This window comes from Glycine max, chromosome 8 (assembly GCF_000004515.6).
Source record: "Glycine max cultivar Williams 82 chromosome 8, Glycine_max_v4.0, whole genome shotgun sequence".
Classification (NCBI taxonomy): Eukaryota; Viridiplantae; Streptophyta; class Magnoliopsida; order Fabales; family Fabaceae; genus Glycine; species Glycine max.
This window is the reverse complement of record NC_038244.2, coordinates 15,365,280-15,382,506: the sequence shown is the minus strand read 5'-3', so window position 1 is coordinate 15,382,506 and position 17,227 is coordinate 15,365,280. Positions and strand designations below refer to the sequence as shown.

At 33.9% G+C, this 17,227-nt stretch overlaps 2 protein-coding genes across 6 annotated transcripts; both read left to right on the top strand.

Annotated features, from left to right (window-relative positions):
- Window positions 1-2,412: 2,412 nt before the first annotated feature.
- Window positions 2,413-9,302, top strand: LOC100819559 (probable phospholipid-transporting ATPase 4). Of its 3 annotated transcripts, none has more exons than XM_014779100.3 (11): window positions 2,413-2,698; window positions 3,393-5,336; window positions 5,481-5,591; window positions 5,914-6,190; window positions 6,280-6,368; window positions 6,493-6,580; window positions 6,656-6,886; window positions 7,197-7,322; window positions 7,870-7,968; window positions 8,153-8,344; window positions 8,425-9,302. In XM_014779100.3, exons 2-11 carry the CDS (start codon window positions 3,517-3,519, stop codon window positions 9,085-9,087), a joined length of 3,696 nt encoding a protein of 1,231 aa, XP_014634586.1. In that variant the 5' UTR covers window positions 2,413-2,698; window positions 3,393-3,516; the 3' UTR covers window positions 9,088-9,302. The 3 variants fall into 3 exon arrangements, with proteins under 3 accessions (XP_014634586.1, XP_003531605.1, XP_014634588.1); XM_003531557.5 differs by having other exon boundaries at window positions 2,414-2,698; window positions 6,677-6,886; XM_014779102.3 differs by lacking the exon at window positions 2,413-2,698 and adding an exon at window positions 2,726-3,069.
- A 417-nt stretch (window positions 9,303-9,719) lies between these two features.
- Window positions 9,720-14,019, top strand: LOC100819017 (casein kinase 1-like protein 2). Of its 3 annotated transcripts, none has more exons than XM_006585440.4 (14): window positions 9,720-10,265; window positions 10,367-10,407; window positions 10,786-10,855; window positions 10,976-11,124; window positions 11,211-11,306; window positions 11,431-11,501; window positions 12,052-12,113; window positions 12,211-12,274; window positions 12,351-12,435; window positions 12,530-12,656; window positions 12,791-12,873; window positions 12,955-13,018; window positions 13,226-13,374; window positions 13,503-14,019. In XM_006585440.4, exons 1-14 carry the CDS (start codon window positions 10,190-10,192, stop codon window positions 13,794-13,796), a joined length of 1,431 nt encoding a protein of 476 aa, XP_006585503.1. In that variant the 5' UTR covers window positions 9,720-10,189; the 3' UTR covers window positions 13,797-14,019. The 3 variants fall into 3 exon arrangements, with proteins under 3 accessions (XP_006585503.1, XP_006585502.1, XP_040874228.1); XM_006585439.4 differs by having other exon boundaries at window positions 13,226-13,380; XM_041018294.1 differs by lacking the exons at window positions 9,720-10,265; window positions 10,367-10,407; window positions 10,786-10,855 and adding an exon at window positions 10,864-10,881 and having other exon boundaries at window positions 13,226-13,380.
- Window positions 14,020-17,227: the final 3,208 nt, after the last annotated feature.

Sequence of the window (17,227 nt, the reverse complement as noted above, 5' to 3'; positions counted from 1 at the left end):
AACAAGATCGTATCCAGACACTTTTTAACCTCAGACAAAACTTTTATAAAATCATAATATGATATTATAAATTATTGTTTTTTTAGTCACAAATCAAGTCATTTATCAAAATTTTATTATAAATTAATTTTAATATTTTACCCCTCAATGGAGAATATGGCTAATCCATTTAATCTATATGGTAACATTGTTGATTTTATTGGTAAAACAAAGACTTAGCTTTTAATTTTTCAATTAATTTGATCCTTTTCGCTGACATTAAAATAGTCACAAGCTGCGCAATAATTATAGTCAATATATTATGGGCCTTGCAAATTCTATATAGTAAAAATAGAGAAAAATCTGAGGCCTAAGATAATCGCCTAGTTCGCCTTGCATTGTACGCAGCCTTAACTATAAATAAACTAAAATAGCTTCAGTCAGGAGGATACATATTCCTCCAATCTTGAGATTAAAGGTGAAAGATCAATCTATAAATTAGAAAAATTTAAAACTTTGAAGGTACATGATCTTTCAGCTTCGAGCCTATGGAAAAATAGGCAAAATAATGAGCTATGAATCAACTAAAGAGCTTGAAGAATACAACAACAATCCAATTTTTTCCTGAAAAGTTTGTCACGTGAACCTCACTAGTATAGGACTTTAGGGTAGTGACTTCGTAAAAAAATAAAATGGATGACACATGTTGAGTTCAAAATATAAAAGAAAAATATTTTTCCTATAAAAACTACCGGCTCCCCACCCTCACTCTACACCTCAAAACCTCGCTTTCTTTCATAATCTTCTAAACTATGCACTTCCTTTTGCATTTTAGGTTATTTTGCTATTTATTTATTTATGTTACTTTCTTTATTTTTTAATTATTTACGATGTTTTTATTTATTTATTTACGTTATCTATTAAAATCAAAGTTTTATCTTAATTTTACCACCATGTCTAGTTAACAGCCAAAACAATAAAAATGTTTTTATTACTATATAATCTCTCTATCCCTTTTTTCCCTACACCTGAAGTCTTTATATATGCTTATATTTTATTTATATTATTTTAATAATAAATATATTTAAATTATGTATTTAAAAATACATTTTTTTACTGACATGCATTTTAAAATACATAGAAAGTATATGATTAATACTTCTCGTTTAGTACAACACATGAGCAATGGTGATAATAAATTTAAAATTTAAGACCTTATGCAAACAACTTAAATTTTCTACTATTAAATCAATCCTAGTGATTCTAATTAAGTGTTTTATTTCATTCATAACTAATAATAAATGAATTTGATTTTTTATAAATATTTATAATATTTTCTTAAGATCAAATACTCCTTAAAAAAATAGTTATATCATATTCATATACGAAAGAATCAAAATAAATTCAACAAACGTGATTTTTCTTCTTCTTTTATTATATTGAATATAAATTTTTTATTAAGCCAGTGTAAAGTGATGTTTTTTTTATTTAACTACATAATGTGAAATATCAATTAATTTTATTGATAATTAATCTTTATAAAAAAAATTAATAACTTTTATTAAAATCTTGTCTTCCAATCATATTTTTCTCATTTACAAAATTTCAACAAAAAATTATTTAAAAAGATCATATTCACTATTACTTAAACTAATAACTTACTAAACTAAAGACTTGCTTGTTAAATATAAGTGATGTTTTTGAGTTTGTGTAAAAAAAAAAAAGATAAAATTATAAATTTAGTCTTCTTATTTGTTTTAAAATTTGATTTTGATTTACAAATTTATTCCTTCAATTTTCTACAATTCTGTTATTTTACTTCGACTTTAAAATTTGGACCTTAACGAATAATTGTTTGCTTTGATAGTTACATATTAAACTTTTATTGGACATTAACAGTTATATATCATATTTTTATTAGACGTCTAATAGAAGTAAAACACGTGACTGTTACAAGTTATGATGAACGTCTAATACTAAGACTAAATTTACAATTATCACATATAAAGAACCAAATTTATAATAAAAAAAACTCCTAATGTAATAATAGATATATACATGTAGATGGCGCCGAAATTTCTGCCAATATAACAGTCTGTGAGCTACGTGGCAGTCAGTGGCACTGGCAAGCAAAGATAAAGCTGGTAAGTGGTAACTCCATTTCTTGCCAACGCCATTGCTACCTGGTCTCAGTTCAGGGGTTGCCACGTAGGACAACATGCCCCTTCTTCACATTTTCACTTTGCCACCTCATCATCAATCAATTTAAAATTAGAAAAATTATAGTAATAAATACTACAAAAAAAACCCCAATTTCCCCTTCTATTTCTAACTCATACCCAAAAAAAGCTAAATGCATTGGGGAGCGGAAATAGGTGAGAAATTCATAAAAAAAGGGAAAAATAAATATAAAAGTGTTTTGAGGGCCCGGAAATTGCTGGCATCAGAGGAGGGAAAGGGAGAGACTGAGAGTCTCTCTCTTTGTCCTAAAACCCTGTCCTCTCTTTCTCTCTCTAAACTTTTTTTTCTTCTTCTCTCTCCTTTCGATTTCATTCACGATTCTCTCTCTTCATTTTCTTTTTGTCTCCTTCCTCGATCTGCAACCAGCAATACAACACGCGTAGCGTCTCACTGCTCCCTCTCTTCTTTCCTTTCCCAGTTTTTGCTGCATTGCTAAGTTCGTTTACGTTTTTCGACATGAACGGGTCCCTCCCGTTCGGTGCGTGCGTTTTTTTCTTCTCTCTCTCTCTCGTGATTTTGAATTTTCTTTTTCTAACTGCTTTGGTTTGTGAGAAAACTGGAAAATGTTTTTCTATTCAATTTGGTGGATTTGGTTGTACTGAATCTTCAATTCGCTGGCACTGTTGAGAATGTTGATAATTGGTTACGCCTCTAGCTGGATCATTATTGTTGTTAGGAAAATTTTTGAAAAAAAATAATAATTAAAAAAAGTGAAAGACGTTGGTTTCACTTTCTTTCAGCTTACTTGAGCGTTTTTTTTTGGTTCGAGACATTGTGATGTAGCATTGCATTTCGTGTTTAGCTCCTCGATTTGAATTCTCGGAGTTCTCATACATGGGAAAGGAACTAGTGTGTAACAGGATCTCGGGTTTCTTTGCTCTCTTTTTTTATTATTAATTTATTATTGTCATTGTTATTATTTTCGTCTTAGTTTATAGATTTTTATTTTATTTTATAAAAAAGTATGATGTCGAGGAATCACAGAAATTGAATTTTAGCCTGAATGGTTTTTTTTTTTTCGCATTTTAATGTTTGCATGAGTTTAGATTTCTTAGTATTAAGTTATTTTCGTTTTTGATTTATTATGCTTATGCAGATTCAATAGTATGCATCCAGTCAGCAGTGTTTATTTGCTCAAGGCAATAATTGTTTGTATGTGTATGTGTTGTTAGGTTTAAGGAGAAGAAATTGAGGACAAGGGGCAGTTTGATGGTTCCAAAGATTTTGGTTTCCTTGTTGGTGGGTATGTGTTAAGTAAGTTAAATATAACTTTAGGTTGAGCTGAATTCTGGTTAAATGACACGGGGGAGGATAAGGGCGAGGCTCCGGAGGAGCCATCTTTACACATTTGGTTGCCTTAAGCCTTCTACCACTGAGGAGGCACCTCATCCACTTAATGGCCCCGGGTTCTCGCGAACTGTGTATTGCAACCAGCCTCTACTTCATGACAAGAAGCCTGTATTGTACTGCAAAAATGATATATCCACGACCAAGTACAATGTTATTACGTTTTTCCCCAAGGCACTCTTTGAACAATTTCGTAGGGTTGCTAATATATACTTCCTTTTGGCTGCATGTCTGTCAGCCTCTCCCATTTCGCCTTTCAGCCCACTGAGCATGATTGCTCCTTTGGCATTTGTTGTGGGGCTTAGTATGGCAAAGGAAGCATTGGAAGATTCGCGCAGGTTCCTTCAGGATGTCAAAGTTAATCGCCGGAAGGTTAATCGCCATAAAGGAGATGGTTTTTTTAGTCCCAGGTCGTGGCAGAACATTATGGTTGGGGATGTGGTCAAAGTGAACAAGGATCAATTTTTTCCAGCTGATTTGCTTCTCCTGTCCTCGAGTTATGAGGATGGGATTTGCTATGTGGAGACTATGAATTTAGATGGTGAGACCAACTTGAAGGTGAAAAGATCATCGGAGACCACCATGACTCTAGATAATGATGAAGTTTTTAAAGATTTCACTGGAACGATACGTTGTGAAGACCCAAACCCCAATCTTTACACGTTTGTTGGAAACTTAGAGTACGAGCGCCAGATTTATCCTCTTGATCCTAGTCAAATTCTTCTCCGAGATTCTAAGCTCAGGAACACTGATTACATCTATGGGGTGGCCATTTTCACTGGTCATGACAGCAAAGTCATGCAGAATTCCACAAAATCTCCTTCAAAAAGAAGCACAATAGAAAAGAAGATGGATTATATCATATACACCCTCTTCACTGTCCTTATTTTGATATCTGTTATTAGTTCCATAGGATTTATCTTCAAGACTAAGTACCAAGCCCCAAAGTGGTGGTATTTACGGCCCGACAATATTGAATATCAGTATGATCCCAACAAAGTTGGACTGGCTGGAATGAGTCATCTGATTACTGCACTTATTCTTTATGGATATTTGATACCCATCTCACTTTATGTTTCCATTGAGGTTGTAAAGGTTTTACAGGCAACCTTCATCAACCAAGACATTCAAATGTATGATGAAGAAACTGGGACTCCAGCTGATGCGCGGACATCAAATTTGAATGAAGAGTTGGGTCAGGTAGATACTATCCTGTCAGATAAAACTGGAACTTTGACATGTAACCAGATGGACTTTTTGAAGTGCTCCATTGCCGGTACTGCATATGGTGTGCGCTCCAGTGAAGTTGAAGTTGCTGCAGCGAAGCAGATGGCTTCTGATCATGAGGACCAGGATTCAGATCTCTCCAATTTCCCCATGCCTAAGAGTAAAGCACGCGTTTCATGGGATGATGTTAGAAAAGCTGAAGAAATTGAACTGGAGACTGTTGTTACTTCCAAAGGAGATGAGGATCAAAAGCATGCCATAAAGGGATTTGGTTTTGAAGATGACCGCCTCATGAATTGTAATTGGTTGAAAGAGCCCAATGCGGATGACCTTTTGATGTTCTTTCGTATATTAGCAGTTTGCCACACTGCCATTCCTGAGCTGAATGAGGAGACTGGTGTTTATACATATGAAGCTGAGTCACCTGATGAAGGGGCTTTTCTTGTAGCAGCAAGAGAATTTGGCTTTGCGTTTTGCAGAAGGACTCAGTCAAGTATTTTCATACATGAAAGATTTTCTGCTTCCGGGCAAGTGGTTGAAAGGTAACCATTCACAAAAACTCTTATGTTCTTCTAAGCCCCCTCCGTGGTCATTCCGCGTCAAAGGAGTTCCAAATTTTGCTTTTGCTTTTTAATTCTTTCAAACAATGTGTCCTCTATTCATGTACTTTTGGGTGAATTCTACAGAGAGTACAAACTTTTGAATCTGCTGGATTTCACTAGTAAAAGAAAGCGTATGTCAGTGATTGTGCGTGATGAGGAGGGCAGTTTTCTTCTTCTTTGCAAGGGAGCTGACAGGTTAGCTTGCAGAATCTGTTATTCTTGCCTGATACTGTGATTCCTATAGTACTCATTACTGGCAGCTGAACTTATGGTTGTTAATCACCGATAGGTCCTATATCTCAAAATTTATGTTAAAATAAAGGAAATTGAAATCAGATTCAAACTTGTGGTGTTTAAACTTGTTTACCACTATTATACGAAATAATCACCGAATTTCCTGCTTTCAAAGAAAGAAGCCTGCTTAAACACACTCACATCCACATGAATTCTCATAGAGATATTTCCAACATCTCTCTTTAAACTTTGACATCCATTCTTTTATTGCTTTGTTTTACAGTATCATATTTGATCGATTGTCAAAGAATGGAAAAAATTATTTGGAGGCTACTACCAGACATCTAAATGAATACGGAGAAGCTGGTTTGAGAACACTAGCCCTGGCTTATAGAAAGCTTGATGAGCAAGAATACACTGCTTGGAACAATGAATTTCAGAAAGCCAAAGCAGCTGTTGGGGCAGACAGAGATTCAATGCTTGAGCGGGTATCAGATATGATGGAGAAAGAGTTGATTCTTGTTGGGGCTACTGCTGTGGAAGACAAACTGCAGAAAGGGGTGGGCCTTATCATTCTTTATAGTCAGTATGTATTGCTGTTTTTTCTGCTTCAAATATTCAACCTAATTCAATTTTTTGTTCTCTGCAGGTTCCCCAATGTATTGATAATCTTGCTCAAGCTGGTCTCAAGATCTGGGTGTTGACAGGGGATAAGATGGAAACGGCAATCAACATTGGGTCTGTCTACCACAAATATTGACCTCGTGAAACTATTCTATTTCTGTTTTAAATAATTAAGGTTTAACTTGTTCAAAAATGGCTCTGTAAAAAGTCTGATGAAACTGTTTTTTCCTTGGTATAGATTTGCTTGCAGTTTGCTTCGACAGGGTATGAAGCAGATCTGTATAACTACTCCTGTTACAGATTCAGTAGCCACTGATGTCAAACAGGTACCTTTTTTTTCATTGAGAAAGAGTAAAGGTGTTTACTTTATGACCTTGAGTTTCATCTGATGTTAGGCCTAGTTCTTTGTTTTAACACCCCAGGCTATCAAGGACAACATTTTAAATCAAATCACCAATGGTTCTCAAATGATAAAACTGGAGAAGGATCCTCATGCTGCATTTGCTTTAATTATTGATGGGAAAACTCTGACATATGCTCTAGAAGATGATATGAAGCTCCTATTTTTGGGATTGGCTGTTGATTGTGCATCTGTCATCTGCTGTCGTGTGTCTCCCAAGCAAAAGGCATTGGTAAGGACCTTTTACCTTTTTCAGTTGTGATTTTTAGGTTTTCTTCTAATACTTTATGATGCATTTATGTAGTTGATTATTGGAGTTAAATCTGTGCATGACTAATCACATGGATCCATCTTAGCTAGATCGGAAAAATTAGATCAAGTTAAATTCAGATAAATCCATGAGTTTAGTTATGCAAAATAGTCTTTGCATCACTTGTGTAGGTAGCATTTTTCTAATCTCTGTTGATATATCAACTGAGAAATAACCTTGTGACTTGTGTGCTGTTTTATGATGTCCTATTTCCTTAATCTTTTGGTGTCAGGTAACCAGGTTAGTGAAACAAGGTTCTGGGAAGACTACTCTAGCAATAGGTGATGGTGCAAATGATGTTGGCATGATTCAAGAAGCAGATATTGGTGTTGGAATTAGTGGGGTTGAAGGTATGCAGGTCAGTGGCTTACATGACTGGCTCTTAAGCAAAATGATGTCACATAAAACTATCATTGTGAATGGTTTGATTTTAGCATTTAATATTGCAAGTTGCAATGCCATATGTGTTATGTTTCATATACAAAAACCAAATTATAGTGTAAATAGTTATAATATTTTGAAAAATAACACAGTTACAGTGAGAGAACCTCATGCTTATTTTTTGCTTGTTTTGGCTCTGTTTTTGAGCTAGACTTTGAACCAGGCTTCTTGTCAAGCCTTTCTATTAGCCATCTTGTGATCTTAGTGCTAATCTGTATTTAAATTTTACTAATTTGTTGCTGTACTTCATGTAAGATATTTTGAATTGGCCACATTCTTTGGTTCCATTATGATTTTTACTTTCCATCATTAATCTCATGTAGAATTCGGTCAGAAACTATAATTGGCCCATGTACGCTCATTAATTGTCATTTTCATACTTCCAAGTCAACAAAATGCACATTGTGTTTTTCTGTTTGGAATCATGTAAAATTTGTAGACTCAAGCCTGCAACTCCCTTCCAGGCAGTGATGGCTAGTGACTTTGCGATTGCCCAATTTCGATTTTTGGAGAGGCTCCTGGTAGTCCATGGACATTGGTGTTACAAGAGAATTGCACAAATGGTAATTCACTAATAATCACCTTAATCATTATTCTCACACGTTGGATGCCTTGCCTATAATTTTTTGTGTGTTGTGCATCCTTTGCATGGATAGAGAATCATCTAATATTTTTTAGTAATTTGGATCTTTCTATAATGAATTGATTCGTGTATTTATTTTCTAAACTATTCTGTTATGCATGCAGATATGTTATTTCTTCTACAAGAACATTACATTTGGTCTCACCATCTTCTATTTTGAGGCCTTCACTGGCTTCTCTGGTCAATCGGTTTATGATGACTGGTACATGATATTGTTCAATGTTGTTCTGACATCGTTACCCGTCATTTCACTCGGTGTTTTTGAACAAGATGTTCCGTCAGAAGTTTGTTTACAGGTTTGTTCTCTTGAAATGTCTTCAATGTGTTTTTGAATAATCCAACCTATTGATGAGCTGTTGGCTGTTGTGCTTTCCAGTTTCCTGCACTATATCAACAAGGACCCAAGAATTTGTTCTTTGACTGGTATAGAATATTGGGGTGGATGGGCAATGGTCTCTATGCCTCCCTCATCATCTTCTTCCTCATCGTCACCATCTTCTATGACCAAGCATTCCGTGCGGATGGCCAGGTAGCTGACATGGCTGCTGTTGGGACCACTATGTTCACTTGCATCATCTGGACTGTCAACTGTCAGATTGCTCTTACAATGAGCCACTTTACATGGATTCAGCACCTGTTTGTATGGGGTAGCATAGCCACTTGGTACATCTTTCTCTCCTTGTATGGAATGCTCTCTCCAGAATATTCCAAGAGTGCCTACCAAATACTGGTTGAATCTCTTGGTCCCGCACCCATTTACTGGGTAACAACCCTTTTAGTTACAGTTACATGCAATCTACCTTATTTTGCTCACATATCCTTCCAAAGATGTTTCAATCCCATGGACCATCACATTATCCAAGAAATCAAGTACTACAAAAAGGATATTGAGGATCAACACATGTGGACAAGGGAACGTTCTAAGGCCAGACAGGAAACCAAGATTGGGTTCACTGCAAGAGTGGAAGCAAAGATCAGGCAACTGAAGGGAAGACTGCAGAAGAAGCAATCTACCTTGGCTATTTCAGCCCCATCGTGACACTATACATAAGTTAACAGTTTTGGGTATTTTTAGGGTTTGCTTATGTTGTTTGATTTAAGTGGGGGTGAATTAAAGTCCCCATTCAACGGAAAAAGCATGGAAGCTGCTGTATGTAACATATTTACGTAGAAGTGTCAGTGTGTAATTCTCTTACCACATGGTTGTGATTCAATTGCAATTGACCTTGGAAAAATGAAAGTTAAGTTGTATTACTATTTTTCTTTTCTTTCCTTGGGATAGGGGTTGTTTTATTTGGTTAGAACTTCTAGTTCCCAATTTTTCTCCCAAAAAGGATGAAACCCATTGTTTATTAATTATACTATTCAAATTCTTTGCATATTTACTCTATCATGTACATTAATTTCATTTGGGTGGGTGGAGGGGAGGGGTATATATCTATAATTTAAGTTGTCGTGGTCAAATTAAAATTTGCAGGATACAAGTTTTATGTAGGAAAATGTCATTAAGAGGCCTAACCCAACGTTACAATGTCAATAAACTTGACTTGAACCATGGAAGCCTTCCTAATTTCAAATGGTGAAAGCACAAACTGAAATTCTAGGACATCATTAGTCCAAGATCCCCATAAACTTTAAATAATTGTGCAAGCATAACAATAATGATAAGCATTCGAATATTCTCTCTCCCTCCCTCTTTTCCGTCGTTTGCACCACATCGGAAAATGAGTGAAATAACAGTAAAACGAAATGAGAATTACACTTTTATTTTAATTTAAAAAGTTCACTCTCATTATTTATGTTCTCTCTGCCGAACCCTAAACAACGAAACAAAAATCCAAAACAACGTCGTTTCAACACTCAAAACAAAAACATGAAAGCGCGAGGAGGGTAAGTGAGAGCGTGTGTGTGAAGACAACGATCATTCTGACTCTCTTTCTCTGTCCCCTCTTCTTCGTCGTCTCCGTTTTCTTTTATCCGTTTCTGTTTTTCCAATTTTGCCCTCCGCTTTTTCCCTATTTCCCAATTTTGCCCTCTTCTTCTTCTACCATGACCTACTTGAAGTCGTAGCTCGAGTCCGTGTTCGCCTTTTCCAATTCCCAATTTCAATTTCCCAAACTTCGTAGGATTTCCGTCGAATAATGGAACCTCGAGTTGGGAACAAGTTCCGTCTCGGTCGGAAAATTGGTAGCGGATCTTTCGGAGAGATCTATCTCGGTGCGCTTTGCTTCAACTTGCTTTTCGCTTTTTGCATTTTTACTGCGGAATTTCTTATAGTTCGTTAATTTGGTGTATCAATTTTGCTTATGTTGTTGCAGGAACTAATATTCAGACTAATGAAGAGGTTGCGGTTAAGCTTGTGAGTTTTCGGACCTACGACATACCCTAATTTGAAAAAAAAAAGTTTTTTTTTTATGTTTGCTAATTTCAAATATTCTGTTTGGTTGCTGAGAAAATTTGAGAAGTTGAAGAATTTAGTTACGGGAATTGGAATGTTTTCAGTGATATTGAAATAATGAATAGTAAGAAATAGTTGTAGAGTGAGATTGGAGCTATGGGATATTGAATATCTTTGGGTGTGCTTTTAGTTTGTTTTCTAACACTGGACTCGGTTGGTCGATTTTTGCTCTTCAAGTGCTCGACAGTTGAATTATTGTGTTTCTTTCTGCTGCAAAGTTGAAATTGATTGCCGGCTTGGAGGTGTTTAATTGGATGTTTTGTTTTCGTTTTGATTCAGGAAAGTGTCAAAACCAAGCATCCTCAATTGTTGTATGAATCCAAGCTGTATAAAATACTGCAGGGAGGAAGTAATCTCTCACGTCTTGATGAATTTGTGTGTTTTGGAAATTTTTATTTTGTTGTTGATTTTGTGATACTCACACTCACTCAGCTTAAATGATTTCGGTTGGCCATCTTCTATTTGGCAGATGGGATTCCAAATGTGAAATGGTATGGTGTTGAAGGAGAGTACAATGTGCTCGTGATGGATTTACTTGGCCCTAGCCTTGAAGATTTATTCAACTTCTGCAGTCGGAAATTGTCTCTCAAAACTGTTCTTATGCTTGCTGATCAGATGGTAGGTTTTTGCACATTGTGTAGACAACCTTCTTAATTCTTATTTACTGCCACTGATTTTCTTTAAATGTCTTGAACCGTATGCAGCTAAATCGAGTTGAATTTGTTCATTCCAAATCATTTTTACATCGCGACATCAAGCCAGACAACTTCCTCATGGGTTTAGGGAGGCGTGCAAATCAAGTATGTGCTTTTTTTTTTGAACGGCAATCAAGTATGTGCTTAGTTGTTGGTTTTCTTCAACTTTATTTTTTTTTCTATCATCTCCTGTAATTGATGTATCCTTTTCAAATTTTCCTCTTTTTAGGTGTATATTATTGACTTTGGCTTGGCCAAGAAATATAGAGACACCACTACACATCAGCATATTCCTTACAGGTACTTTTATGACATCTTTACTTTTATCTGATTTTATTGACTGTGGTTCGTAAAGTTGAACTTCAAACTGGTTTCAACTTTTAGGAATCGGGACCAGTATCTATTATTATGGCAAATCCTATATCTGGATGTTATAAAGCTGTTAGCTATTTATGTGAATAACTTAATATATAGTGGGAGTTTTCTTGTAAAAGAATAGCAGCTTCAAAATTGATGTCATTTAAAGATGTGAAACTGAGTTGGCTTGCACTGGAACCTTTTATGCTTTTGTGTTTCAAATACTAATGCCATTTTATGTCCTTGCAATTTGTGAATATGTGTTTGTTTAATCAATCATGACTCAGTATTGTTACTTACATGAGTTGTTTGGGTAGTTTCTCTGCAATGATTTGTAATTAGTCTTTATTTTTATTTCTATATCATCAATTTGCATAGTCTTTCGAATTATTCTTGTAAAGATCAAGATAGAACTTGATTTTTGTTGCTCTAAGTTGTCATTCTGTACTTTCATGATTTTCTGTAAATTTGACTTCCTTCTAATCTTTTGCAGAGAGAACAAGAATTTGACCGGAACTGCTAGGTATGCTAGTATGAATACTCATCTAGGAATTGGTATGCTCTTATGTCTCTTTTGATTAATACCCTTTCTTATTTTTTTGTTGAATACCATTGATATGGAACTGAAAATGTCATTTTCATGCTTTGATAGAGCAAAGCCGTAGGGATGATTTAGAGTCACTTGGATATGTTCTTATGTACTTTTTAAGAGGAAGGTAATTAGCCTCTCTCCTTTGTTATTTAATTTATGATTTTTATCATCTACTATTTTTTTATTTGGTAGTTCTGCAGTCTGCCTTGGCAGGGATTGAAAGCTGGTACTAAGAAGCAGAAGTATGAGAAGATTAGTGAGAAGAAAGTTTCTACTTCTATTGAGGTGTGATTGTGTGATGAAGTTTTTTGTTTCATATCATATATGCCCATATTTTGTTTTTAAATTTGTGTCTGATTGTGGATTGCTTCTTTGTTAGTCTCTCTGTCGTGGCTATCCCTCAGAATTTGCTTCATACTTCCATTACTGCCGGTCACTGAGGTTTGATGATAAACCAGATTATGCTTATTTGAAAAGACTTCTTCGTGACCTTTTCATTCGTGAAGGTTTGAGCCTTGTTCTTCAATTTATATTTTATACTGGGATGTGCTAAGTACTATGCTCCTTGATAAAAATATTTTAGGGACCAGATGGCTATGTTTTTATATTCCCTTTTTTTGTTGTTGACTTCTTGCACCAGGATTCCAGTTTGATTATGTCTTTGATTGGACCATTTTGAAATATCAGCAATCTTCAAGTGTCACTGCCCCTGCCCGTGCTATTGTAAGTGATAGCATGCTATCTTATTGTATTAGCTGATTGATTGTTGAGATTAGGTTATTTTAGTGGAAGTGACATTTGCAGGGTCCTGCTGCTGGACCAAGTTCAGGCATGCCACCACTGGCTTCAAATGGTGACGGACAGTTAGGTATAGTCTTTCTTTTTGCTTCACATCTTTGATCTATCATTTATTCACCTTGATTGAGATGTTAGACTGTGGTGTCATACCATTCAATAATCTGTCAGCTATTATGTGATGCCTTTTGTCCTTTATAGTTTGTCATTTGACTCATCCTTTTCATGCTTTGTTGATATGTAACTCTTGCAATTTTTTACTGGGGCAACTTCTATGTAGGTGGAGAGGATGGTAATGGTAGGCCTACTAATTGGTCTTCATCAGATCCTACTCGTAGGAGAAACTCTGGAACTATTGCTAATGACGGAATCTTATCTAGACAAAAAGGCCCAGTTACATATGACTCAACTGGATCTAAAGATGCTATGGTGCGTGTATGTATTTGTGAATTGATTATTATCTGTGCTATGATGACAGCATATTTCTTGCAGAAAGTTCTGTTTATTAGGAAATTAGTTTTCATGTTACTTACCAATCTCTGTGCATGGTTTATCAGTTGTCAAGTTCTAATTTCTTCTGGTCAAGTGGAACTGCAAAGCGAGGTGCTGTCTCAGGCAACCGTGATGTAGTTGGCAGTGAGACCGAGGCCTCTCGTTCTCTGATCCTGGATTCAAGTCAGGGAGCACTTCGTAAAATCCCTGCCCCTGGTGCTCAGAGAAGTTCAGCTATCATGTCATCTGAGCACAACCGAACATCCTCTGGCAGAAACACATCCAACATAAAGAATTTGGAGACAACTCTTAGGGGTATTGAGAGCCTGCATTTCAATGACGAGAGGGTACATTATTAGCAGCTACCACTCTCAAATTCTCGATCACCTTTCTTCTTTGTAAATTCTAAAAGGCTTATACTCTTTATGCATTGTGTTGAAGAAAAGCTGCAAACAAGTTGGGAATTATCCCTCATAAGTATACAATAAAGAATGTCTATAGGCAGCTTCCTAACTAAACTGGCCTTGTAAAAGGCTTCTGTTCATACAGTGTTATACTGACAAATGTTTTTCTTCACCTTTACAATCGTTTTCTCTGATTGCTTCCATAATTAGTCATGTTTGTTTCTTGCTTTTTTAGCCTACATATCATATCATCGACGAACTATTAGTAGGGGAAGTGTAAGATTTTGTGAGCAAGATGTGAACCGGAGTTGTGAGGCTTTAATATCAAGGTTTTAAATTATTGCTTTGAATAACCACTGGTTTTTAATTGCTCTTATCCTTATGTGATATGGTCGGTTGTATTTGTCGGAGTGGCGACACTAATAGAAAATAAAAGAGGAAAAAAAAAATAGCTTGTATTATGGGGCACCACAAATTGGGTCTAAATAAGATAACATTAAAATATGCTGTAAAAATCGGTGAAATTTATATGATGTACTCAATGAGCTGGATGGATCATTTAAAGACATTCGAAAACGAGAAGCCTGATCTTGGATGAGTCTTAAGGCCAACATTTTTGTTTATATATATATATATATATATGGTTATTAAACTTTTGAGTTAATTTATTAATTTATTTTTATAAGTTTAGGAGTTCACTTGTACTCTTAAGTAAACTCATAAGAGTTAGTAAATTTTGGTAAACTCTATAAACTCTAAGTAAAAAATTTTCAAATAAAAAATTCTCAAATAAAAAATTATCATATTTAATAATATCAAACTATTGTTCTCTACTAACATCAAAATGAGAATGATTTACTACTACTATAATCTCTATAAGTTATTTTTCTAGTAGTGATATAATATTACTAAATTTGATTATTTAAATATTTTGAATTTTATGATTTACTGTTTTATTTTATTATATTGTTGAAATATTTAATTAGTATGTTATTTATAGATATTTTGTTATTATTTTTATATGAAATAAACTCTTATAAATCTACGAGTTCACTGGTCAAGTTTATAGAAATCTCACAAGTCTATATAAACTTTCAAGTTTGATAACCATATATATATATATATATATGAATTTAATTAAAATGTATTCACTGTATATTTTTCTTTTTATATTGTTTGCTTAGTCGTGTTACTTTATATTTACAGTAAATCCAAACACAATTTGCTAGGGTCTTTCATTATCTAGAAAAAAGGTTATATACTTGTAAATTGTGATCTAATCATCACATCTCATTATATATATATATATATATATATTAACTTTTAAAATAATTAATTAAAAATAAAATAAAAGCCAACGTGCGTGAGCGAAACAAATCATGCACGATAAAGTGGTAGATATAACCATGAAACTTTTAATATTGCAGATTGAAGAAAACCAAATAAACTAAAACTAATTAATTTCTAATAAAAAGCTAAATATTTGCATAATATCTTAATAATAACATTGCATGAATATTGTTTAACATAATTTTTTATGTACAATAATCATAAATTGATCAACGAAAAATTTTAAAAATAAACAAATAAATTATGCATACAATTATTCAATAAATAAATAACTCTAAATCATCATTTTCAATGTATGTAAAATATTTAACTTAATGTTACATGCCGAAATAAATTTTAAATGTTAAATATATAAATTAACAAGATAAATAAATAATTTAAATTCCTTAAAATTTTCCAAATCATATATATATATATGATAAAAATAAAAAATAAAAAATCATTTACTACTCTGAAATTGCTAGGCAATGGTGGTAGCTTTTTTTGCCGAGGTATAACCGTATAATCAGTAGTGCGGGTTCGATTCCTTGTTAATTAAATTTTGCGTTAATTATTTTCCTCTTTTGTTAACCAAAATAACTCCTAAAAAAAAACTTACAATCAGTGAGATCGAACTCACACCTATGCTATGTGAAAATAGAAACTTAGAGAAGAAATCGGGATGGATCATGGATGAGTGAGAAAATACGGCATTTTAAATTTTCAACGGTAGTCATTTTAACAAGAAGTTGTTATCCTCTAAAAAGAATCAAAAAGCTTTTATTCAATACTTTAGTTACTACACCTTTACGATCTGTATCATTCAAATTTTCACGCATTAAACTCTTCATTCTCCGCATTCTTTTAATTAGGCCGTTTTATAACAACTTTGAAATCGAAGCTTCACTGGATTTTCCATAAAGGAAAATAATACAGGCAGTTCTATTAGAATTGTTCAATACTTGACATTAATAAGCAATTAAGATTGAATTGCGTGAAAACTCAAATAACCATATACAAAAGCTTCAAGACTTGGACTCATAAGTTTAACTTACACGGTTAATACAAATATTTGTAAACTATCCGTTAATTATTTAATACTTTAAGTGTACTCATAAGTTTAACTTACACGGTTAATACAAATATTTGTAAACTATCCGTTAATTATTTAATACTTTAAGTGTATCTTTTAAGTTTTAAAAAATTATATAAATTAAATGAATAATTAAATTATATAATCTGAGTAATTAAATCTTATAATTAAATCTTATAATAATTATCTTAAAAGATACACTTAAGTATTAAAAGATACCGTTAATTATTTAATATCTTGTCGCACGGTGCAACTCCTTCCAAAACACCATGCCGCACCGTGCTTCCCTCAAAAGGGGTACGCACACTATCCTTGGCCTTTTTAGTGATATATTGTTTATGGTTAGTTTTTACATAAAAAGTTATTATTTAAACCGTTTAACTATAATCTATAACAAAAACATCCATTAATTATTCTCCACTTTTACATTTTTTTTATACAATATTCCCTCTTTTATTCCAAATTCCACCCACTTTGTCTTCCTCCTCATTCAACCTTCCCAAGTTTTTCCAATTTCAATTTCCTTCCATTTTCTTCCTTCATCTTAAATAAGTTATTTTCATATCAAGAAAAAATTAATTTAACCGAGGATCGTAAATCCACCATTTACCATTGTCATGTAAAAGTAAAACATCACTGTTCTATAATCTACACTTTTGAGTTTTCTCTCTTTCACTTTACTAGGCACGACAATGAGTCCGAACTCACGGGGCCTGTCCCAGATCCGCTTTGATTTTAACGTGAAAATCCGAGTTGACTGGGATTGGGTTTGAGTTTTTTCCAATATCCAAAGTCGAGTTCAGGGTTAGGATGAGGTTATTAATACTCGATCCAAATCCATCCTGAACCGTCCCGCTAATAGTTAATTTACAAAAATATCATTACATATACATAACACACTAAAACATAAAACTATTGGATTGAATTTTATATTACTGTTGGGATTGAATTTTATATTGTCATA

Coding starts and splice junctions, on each gene's coding strand:
- LOC100819017 (XM_006585439.4), top strand. CDS start 10,190: ATGGAACCTCGAGTTGGGAACAAGTTCCGTCTCGGTCGGAAAATTGGT. Junction 10,266..10,366: donor TTTCGGAGAGATCTATCTCG/GTGCGCTTTGCT, acceptor ATGTTGTTGCAG/GAACTAATATTCAGACTAAT. Junction 13,381..13,502: donor CTAAAGATGCTATGGTGCGT/GTATGTATTTGT, acceptor ATGGTTTATCAG/TTGTCAAGTTCTAATTTCTT.
- LOC100819559 (XM_014779100.3), top strand. CDS start 3,517: ATGACACGGGGGAGGATAAGGGCGAGGCTCCGGAGGAGCCATCTTTAC. Junction 6,581..6,655: donor TAGCCACTGATGTCAAACAG/GTACCTTTTTTT, acceptor TGTTAGGCCTAG/TTCTTTGTTTTAACACCCCA. Junction 7,323..7,869: donor GTGGGGTTGAAGGTATGCAG/GTCAGTGGCTTA, acceptor ACTCCCTTCCAG/GCAGTGATGGCTAGTGACTT.